This window comes from Pseudoliparis swirei, chromosome 8 (assembly GCF_029220125.1).
Source record: "Pseudoliparis swirei isolate HS2019 ecotype Mariana Trench chromosome 8, NWPU_hadal_v1, whole genome shotgun sequence".
Lineage (NCBI taxonomy): Eukaryota > Metazoa > Chordata > Actinopteri > Perciformes > Liparidae > Pseudoliparis > Pseudoliparis swirei.
In genome coordinates this window covers 11,905,254-11,914,485 of record NC_079395.1, presented here as the reverse complement: position 1 = coordinate 11,914,485, position 9,232 = coordinate 11,905,254, and the positions used below count along the sequence as shown (strand labels likewise).

Sequence of the window (9,232 nt, the reverse complement as noted above, 5' to 3'; positions counted from 1 at the left end):
TGATGGCAGCACAGAGATCAGATGCATCACCTCAGCACACGGTGCGAAGCTTCCGTATGAACCAGATAAACAAAATGTGAGACACTACCTTTTAGAGAACTTTGTAAAATGTAGAGAATATGGGAAACTGAACTGGTATGCTCGACACTCCTTTGCAGTTAACAGGTGATGTCCCCGTGTTTTAAAATCACGCACACTGTGGTAGCCTGGCACTGACTTTCACCGATGCGCTGCAGGGAGACGTCGGCTCAGCACACGCCATCAGATCCGGTGTTACAGAGGTTGCTCCTGAGCGAGGAGGATCAGGAGGGATGAAGCTCTTTAACTGTAAACCCAACAAGGAGTCAGAAAGTGGTACACTGACAAATCAAAGCTGACACCTTGAAGCTCCTGAAGTTTGCTTCCACGTAATAAAAGTAATCTGCTAAAAAGACACAAGCCATCTGCCACGTGTGGCTCGATGAAAGGAGCTCAGGTCTGCTGCGGGTTGGGACAGCAGTGCTTTCAACAGAAAGTCTTGCTATCCGGTTTGAATTGGTTAGATTGACAGAGTGATATGTTCAGTTGAAGGATTATTTTACAAATATTAAAATAAAAGAAATTTGAATAGGATAAATAAAAAGATCAATTATTTTACATGTAAAACAATAATTTGTGAACTGTTATTTTTAAAATATCCTCATTTAAACCACAAATTAAAGTAATCATTATTTATCAAATGGTTTTTATACACCAGTAATCTAAAACAGGGTTAGGGTTAACCCTTATCCCAATAATAACATAATAACATAATATTATTGTGTTACATTTGCAAACTAGGGCTGAGTATTGGCAAGATTCTGGCAATACGATACTAATCACATTATAGCGGTTTTGATTCAATATACTGTGATATTGTAAGTAGGCAGTATTGCATCATATTTGAGGAAAAACCGTGTAGTATAAAGAAAACACCAGCATATGCATAAAATCTGTTTTAAAAAAGTTTCCTTTTTTATGTAATCAGAACAGTGAAATCTAAGCCCGTTTCATATCACTGTAAACTCCAAATCGTAACACTACTTTGTGTGCAATTTTAACCACTGTCGACCGCACACGTCAAATATTAATAACAACATTTATAATGTTTTTCAGGATCAAAAGAGTCGTATGGCGACACTTAAGTGTACCAATATTTTCTTAAACAAGTATTTGCTTCTGTGATACTTTTTTTAAATGTCTGTTTTAGTTATGTTCTCAGTTGACTGTTTCATGCCAATATAATGACTTTAAGTTGTACTTGTTGCAAAGTAGTGGATTATGTCAGTCGCATAGAAGAGATGGACACAAAGCAATAATAGTTTACATCAATTTTATTGGCTCACGATGGCCCCAACGATGGTTAAAGTCTCTTAAAAAACAATTGTATTTCTGGTAAACACGACAAAGACAATATAAATTACAAACGGGTAGCGCCAGAAATATATATATATATATATATATATATACAGTATATATTGATTCTTTAGCATTTAAATAAGAAAATGGAACATCAACAAAAACAATCCTTCAAGTCACAGAGACTACAGATAATGTCGAAATAAATCAGAAACAGTTATATTTCTGAAAAGACAGATAACATTCCTTCATACACTATGTACAAACCATGCCTCTCGTATTAAAATAAGTCAATGTGACTTAACATCAAAATCTCCACAGAAAAATTAAAGTCGGTGAAGAATATGCTTAAGACCATTCAAAAATATATTGTAGGAAAAGCTAGAATGGTTTTCATTGTCCCACCAACATCAGTCTGAACACAGTCTCTGCATTGCAATGCTAGTTTACAGTGATTTATAACTTTACATAATGCTTTTTAACATGAATCTCATCCGTAGAAACAGACTCTTTGTTCAAATTAAGTCATTACTTGGTCTGCGCCGTCGGGTTTTTCATTTCACTCCTACATGCATCCTTTACGGGCAATTCTTAATCTGTTTTGAGCTGACAGTGCAGTTTACTTGCTCCAAAACCACATTCAAACTCAACAGCAGCCCACATACGCAGGTGACACCACATGTCTGGTGATGCGTCTCTACTTGTTGGAAATCCTTTGTGGCTTCGAGCGCGCCGGATGGGCCGTGACTCGCCCTGTGATTCTCTCCTGACATGGGGCCCCTGCTTTGTGCCAACAGACGGGATCAACTGCAAAGATACAGATGAAAAACGTTCCACTGCAAGTTTTTATCTGTCCCTTTTCCATCTGTGGCTCTAGGTGTGGAGGAGGAATCTGCTCGTCTCCTGGAGAACAGGGCAGTGGAAACCTGGAACTCATTAAATGTGAGTTCTTTCAGCTTCTATTTGGAGGGCCTTGGCTCTGGTGTACGGTCTTCCTCGCAGGGAGACAACCAGGGGAAATGGAAACCTCTAACTCATCCACCAAGCACCAAGAAAAGAAAGAATAGTCCAAAATGTACGTCTTTCCCCCCCTCGTCTTTGTCTCGACTTTTTCTATCTGTCTCTTTCTCTTCTTTATGACTTGTTTACGATCACAGCAGGGGCGATCATCATCCTGCTGGACTTCAGAGGGTAGTAGCGGCCCCTCCAGGTCTTCCAGAAGATGCTCTGCTTCCTCTGGTCCCGCTGCTTTGGAGGAGGGCTCTGGAAGTATCTGCCGTTTAGGTTGGAGCGACCGCAGTTACTGAACCACCAGCCACCTGCAAGACAAAGGACAACATTATGTTAGGGGCTCTGTCCCAAAAAGGAAACGGGAAGATATTCTAACAAAGGCATTTCTGATTGGGATTATCATTTGCAATTTACCAGAGAGGTGCTTGGCGCAGTTGGTGTCGTTTTTCTGGTCGTTGTCTTGGTCATGGGTTGAAAAGGGCAGGCCGGTGGTGGCGCCAGTCACCAGGGAGTTTTCCAAAGGGCTGAAAGTTTCTTTCTTCTGAATTTTTAGAGAGTACATAGTTTCCTCTCCGCCCAGATGGAAGGGGAGGTGGACAGATGCTAAATCACCACTCCAGTCAGAGAGCTGGATGTTGAGAATGTAGCCACCATCTTTAGCAATGGAGTGGATCTTCTCCAATCCCAACCAGAACTCTCCTAGAGAGAAACAACGAGAAGAAGAGAAATGGTGAGACATGAACCCAGAGAGGAGACAGTGACTTCTGCTGCTGTGTTGACTTCTGTTTGCCCTTGATCCATTTTAAGCTTATCGGCGATAAGATGCTTTGGGGCGACGCATCCTGTCCTCTGGTGCAGTGGTTTTAAAAGACAGTAATGCTGTGTGAACTAATCTGACCCTGGCGAGGCCGGACAGCACCTGTTTATTTAGTGAGAGTGAGATCAAAGTCAAAAGAGCATTTACCATTCAAGCTGCCAAAGCCTTTTTTGTAGGCCTGCCACTGCTGGTCAAAGTCCACTGAGCCATCTTGGCGACTTTGGATCACTGTCCATCCGCCATCTGGAAAGAAAGACAGAAACAGAATGATTAGAGCAAGTTGTATCACCCAAAACAGTAACCTTTGGACTAGTTTAAAGTAGGGGACTGATTGTCTAAGTGCTCAGCAATGTTTGGCTAATCTGCACTGAGAAAGACACAAAGGGCAACATGTGAAACGCTTTCACTCCACTTACCAGCTGTCATCTCACAGAACACTTTAAAGGGCTCTGCATTCATTGGCTGGATGCTGTAGACCCCGCTTGTGCTCTTTCCTCTCAGGAACAGCTCATGACAGTCTGATGCCATCTCTAGAAGAAGAAGAAAAGAAAGGTAAAAACAATGTTGAGACAACCAGCTCTGTTCAGTATCACATAGTCAGAACGGCATGAGCACCGTTTCCCTTCACAATCAGGACACATTCAACAGATGTGTTTTGCTTCATCTTTACTCCCCTGAACTCTGTTGTGTAAAAAAATGTGTCCTGAAAGTGTGTTCAGTCACTCCCAAATTCTAACTGACCTTGTTTACTCTTTCCTGCATTCACACTTCAGTAACCTCTCGGTGAGTGTCTGAAAATCCTGAACAACTATTGTTTGGAGTGAGTTTATCTGGAGAGATATACATGAGAGCCATTGAGCTCGCCCTAACAAGAGAGAGTGAGAACCGGTGTCTCGGTTTTCAAATATGACCTTTCTCCCAGTTCCCAAGCAGACGTCCCTCTTTACGGCTGCTTTCCTTCCAGGCTATTGAACATCACACACGACAACCCTTTACATTCCTCAACCCCCCTCTCTCCGTGTCACTGAGCCTCCTCCTCCCCCCCTCACATGCCCAGCAGCCAGTCGGTGACGCAGGACTGCATGTCTGAGGCATGCATGGGGAGTGGACAGAGTGAGGGGGCTAAAGGGCTGTTGCTGTTAAGGGACATTGGAGTAATACAAAGCAGGGGACTCCACAGCCCTGGACCGATCGCATCTCTCCAGTAATCTTTTTTTATTATCATGGATGGCATCATCTTCTAATGTTATTTACCTTCTTTAAACATTATTACTACATTTTTGATTATGTTTAAATTATTTTTGTTGTATATTCGCCTACATTTTGTTTTATTGTGAACACACCAGCCGACCGCAGAACCACTAAACCTAGTTTGTGAGTCGTGTCCTTTAGGTCTGAGCTCTCTGGCCAGTTGAGGCTATATGGTCAGCCTCGAGGTCAGGGGCTTTCCTGAACTTTGGCACACTAATTCATGACAATGTAAGGGAAGGTGGAGATGGAGATGGAGATGGGAGGGGGGAGTGTATTGTGGTGGGGGAGGAAAGGAGAAGATAAGTGAAGAGGAGGAGGAGGAGGAGGGATGTCTGAGTCCCTGACAGATCTAGGGGAAAGGTTGCTCATTCTTGAGGGTTATACAAATGTTTGTTCTACTCAAAACCGTCTTAAAGGGGGGAGGAGGCGAGCGTCTTCCAGACAGTACAGGATATCTGTACAAAGTTCACAGATAAATATAGACCACCGTTTCCCTCCTTTTTTTTGGCTCAGGCACATGGGCCGTAATCTGAGGAGCATTGCATGCTAGATTTGTACAAAGCTTTCCCTCATTTCTCCCCCTACCACATAAATGAACGTGTGAGTAATCCTGTTGAGCTGAGAGCTCACTGAACGCTCAGTGACGGGCGAACTTTCCCCTAGTTGAAACCTTGCCCGAGAAACTTGTTTCTTTCGTCATTCCTCAAATCCCGCTGATGTCAGTTCTCTGAGGCCTTTTTGTAATTTGTTCTAACTGACTGGTCTCAAATATTGCCTCAGCCATGTTCACCTTTCACCTACTTCTCCTCTATGGCCATCAAACACAGAGGAGAGAATGTATTGTGTCATTTATTCCACGCTTAATATGTATTCCTTCAAATCTGCCAATTCAATTTGCACACATCTCTGTTTTGTACAGCAATTTCTGTGAGGGTTAAAATGACTTTCAGCGAAGACCAATGTGAGGTGGGTGAAAGCTGAGCGTGTGTTGAAGCTCTTCCCGCTGGCGTGTATCCAGTCCAGTAAAGTCTGGATAAAAGCATTCATTATGGCTGCAGTCACGTTCAGATGGAAGCAGCAGCTGCTTGGCATGGCTGCACAGCCAGGGCATCATTTACTGCCTTTAACTGTAAGCCCCAGTCTGAGGGGGCATTGACTCAACCGAGCCTCAATCTGCCTACGTTCATTTTGTACATATCTTTGTTCTTGTTCTTTATGTCCTGGTGATTGGAATAGGCAGCAATACATATATATTTTATAGTTTATAGCTCTGAAAAGTGAGATGTCTACTTTATTGTGTGCTCTATTCATTGTGCTAATGGTAACCTGCATGAGTTGAATAATGCCCGTAAGATTTCACAGGCTATTTAGACAAAGTCTGCACAAACTATTCCCAATTCTGGCTTCACGCCGAGCAGAGAAGTGTCCCACATTGATTAGATTCCTTGATTTTAATTGCTATTGATTTAAGCTTATTTGTAGCTTTACTAAACAGATGGCCAGGCACATTTGGCGTCAGATTGTGTCCAGTCGACTTAAGACAGTGTCAAGAGGGGATTTGTGGCGCTTTCTGGCTTTACTTACCGACTGGTGAGTCGCGTTGCTCGGCGACGCCGCTTTGCATGTCACCGTTGCTGCTCGGCGAGGACGTCCTCTGACGTGTCTGTTGCACCTGAAGCGAAATTAGAGAAACATGAGATTTCAGAACATTGAAATAACATTTGAAAATGGTGATGCGCAATGCAGATGCGCGTGTTTGCGCGCTGTTTGCGGGGCTTCCTCACCTGACTCTGCAGGGTCCGGATGCGCACGTTCTGCTTGTCAAGCTTCTCCTGCTGGAGTCTGATCCGATCCATCAGCTCGTCGATGCGTTTGTTCTGAGCCTCCAGCATCAGCTGACAGAAAAAAAATGAAACAAAGGAACCAGGTTTTATTAAAGCATTCTATCAACTTTATTCGGTGCCTGCGCGTAAAGTATGCCCGTGGCACCGCGGAACTTTAGATGGCATCACCAGAGAATGAACACAACAAACCGGCCACTTGCAGGATTTCATAGAAACCCCAGAGACATGAACCCTATAGAGACATGAACCCAAGTGGCACATTTCCACTCCTCGATGGCAAACACTTGTTCTTTCCAACCGTCTGTGGTTATGCGTTATGTAACGCTCAGAGCACGAGGGTTTCCATCCCACCATAAAGCCTCTCAGGCTCACATAGGCCTACTGCGTTGTAAAACGGGACACGAAAAAAGCGAAACTAACCGCTTCCACAGTGCCATATGGCCCAATGATCTACAGGTTGTAAAAGGTTCCAGCTGGGGAAATTATTCACACATTCTTACAGCTGATGCGTGCAGATCTCTTTGTCTGGTCGCCTTTACATGTTCCTGCACGTACTGCACGCTCTCTATTAACGCCATCACACTTCTCGCGGCTTGCCCTTTGTGCATTTTGATTTAGTGCCTTTGAGCTCCCATAAAGGCCAACTGTCCATGTGCACTGTACATCCAATAACTTCCATTTTGAGTACAATATGTATGTGTTGCATTCAGTGGTGAGCCTCGTTTATTTTCCCCTCCCAAACTAACTCATTTAACTCCCCTTATTTTAACATATTTTGCCTTCCCAAACAAATTCTCACCATCAAAAAGCAAAAGCCACACACTCGCATTCTCACCTGGATGTTGCGTGCGTCACTGTGGTTCTTGGCCCCCGCGTTCGTGTCAGGCAGCACAGCGCCTCCCTGCAGCATGCTGTCCACCCTCTCCTCCAGACGGTTCATCCTCTCGCTCATCGTCCTCCTGTCGTGCTGCATCTCCTCCGCCTTCTCCCTCAGCTTGGCTGTGACATTGAGCAGTTGTCCCTCTCTGTCCTCCAGTCCGTGGGCTCGAGCCTTCAGGGCCTCCCCCTCCACGCGCAGCTTCTGGCTTTCCTTCCCCAGCTCCGTCACTGTGCGGTTGAAGACCGTCAGCTTGGTGGAGATGTCCCTCATCTGGACTTTGGTTTTGTCCACATGCTCCTTCAGGCCCTGGCCCAGCTGCAGCAGGCCATGAGCGATGACATTCACGTCATCCCACGCTGCGTACTGTACACGCTTCTCCTTGGCAGAGGATGAGCCCCCTTTCTTCTCCAAAGGGAAACCTGTGGCCATGAGCACCACCAGGCAGAGAGTAAGAGTTGCTAGTGTTGTCTTCATTGCTGCTGTTGTCCTAAACTGTTGAGATTGTAATCTAAGTGGTGTCTAATTTCCTGTTGCAGAAGTGTGCACTTGCTTTTTAATCTGAGAGCACGGCTCCTGCTGAATGATCAGTGCGCCACTGTTTTATAGTTTCACAGCCCTCAACTCTAAGCTGTAAATGGCCTGCCATTGGCCAGCCGAGGAGAGGGAGGGGTGCAGTTACTCTCAGGTTTCTGTCCCTCCTCCACCTCTCTGTTAACTATTCATGTCAGAGGCGGAGGAGGGACATACTAAAGACAGGCATTCATCTGTGCACTGCTGGAGACACGGACTACATTATCTCGATCAAACAGTTGATATCCTCAGCAGTGCAACGTATGCCTTTATTGTGAAGTATTCCTGAGTTTACACAAAGTAGAAAGTTAGTTGATCTATTCATCAGCACGGAAACAACCTGACATTGGTTATGAAGCTCATCAAATAAAAAGGTGTGCTTGCTAGAAGACTAAATTACATATTGTTTGTACACAACCTACCACAATACAGATGTGACACAAGGTTACCTTGTGTATCCTTGTGTGACATCATTTACAGTAAACTGGCCTGCAAACTTAAGTCTTAAAATACACATACCAAACTGAATTATAAAAATGAAAGAGTGAAAAAGGCCATTAAGCTGTAAGTGGACCACACACACACACACACACACACACACACACACACACACACACACACACACACACACATGGCTGTCAATGAAAGATGAAGCCCAGACCTTTTTAGAGCATCTAAGAGGAGAAGGTTAGCCTCTACGCCGTGTCATTACTTCACTCAGCCGTGAGGGGAAGATCTCCATCCTCGTCCTGTAACCTCACTTTATTGTTCCTGTGAGGAAAGAAAGTAATTTATGAGTCAAATCTGTATCATCAAGGTAACTAATCACTAAATCTGTGATCTTTTCCTCACAAGACTAAAAACGAATTCAGGCAAACACACACTAGTTCACATGAATTCATCTGAATCTAAAAAATACATATTAGTCAATTTCTTCACAGTGTAAAATGCCAACGTATAAAAACGTTTATCTGACGTCCGGTCAAGGGAATAATTTCCTTAATTTGTTTGAAATTGAACCTGAAATATATAAATTCTGTGTTATTTGATAGATGGATAGCTGAGATTATATTTTTTCTTTAATCCAACATTTGTATGAAGGGTTTCTTAAGCATCTGTGGATGAATGAAGTCAGTGACTCCGTGGAGCACGCCAGGGGAGGAACATGACTACAATTTGGCCTGAGGTGCTCCTCAGCAAAGCTCTACTGCTGGGGAGACTGTGAGAATTAGGGGAAAGTTCACAGCACAGAGAGTGCCCACATTACGGGGCTCTAGTTTTTTTTTTTTTTTACAACCTCGTGTAGGCCTAGAGTGATGTGGTGGTGGTGCCAGACCACAAAGAAAGCTGCTTTAACCCTCTCCTGTCTGCAGCCCAGACTAAGTAGGTGAAAGGTAACTGAGAGACTGCTGACAGTGCTCAGAGGGAAAACTCAGTGCAGGGGAATTACACGTCCCTGATTTAATAGTGTGGAATGTAACA

General features: G+C 44.0%; 1 protein-coding gene across 1 annotated transcript; it reads right to left on the bottom strand.

The window, feature by feature from the left end:
- Positions 1-1,336: 1,336 nt before the first annotated feature.
- Positions 1,337-8,268, bottom strand: angptl4 (angiopoietin-like 4). The gene is made up of 7 exons (XM_056421741.1): positions 7,136-8,268; positions 6,241-6,351; positions 6,041-6,128; positions 3,622-3,735; positions 3,353-3,448; positions 2,803-3,087; positions 1,337-2,696 (listed from the first exon to the last, which is right to left on the bottom strand). Exons 1-7 carry the CDS (start codon positions 7,652-7,654, stop codon positions 2,512-2,514), a joined length of 1,398 nt encoding a protein of 465 aa, XP_056277716.1. The 5' UTR covers positions 7,655-8,268; the 3' UTR covers positions 1,337-2,511.
- Between the last annotated feature and the right edge of the window lie 964 nt (positions 8,269-9,232).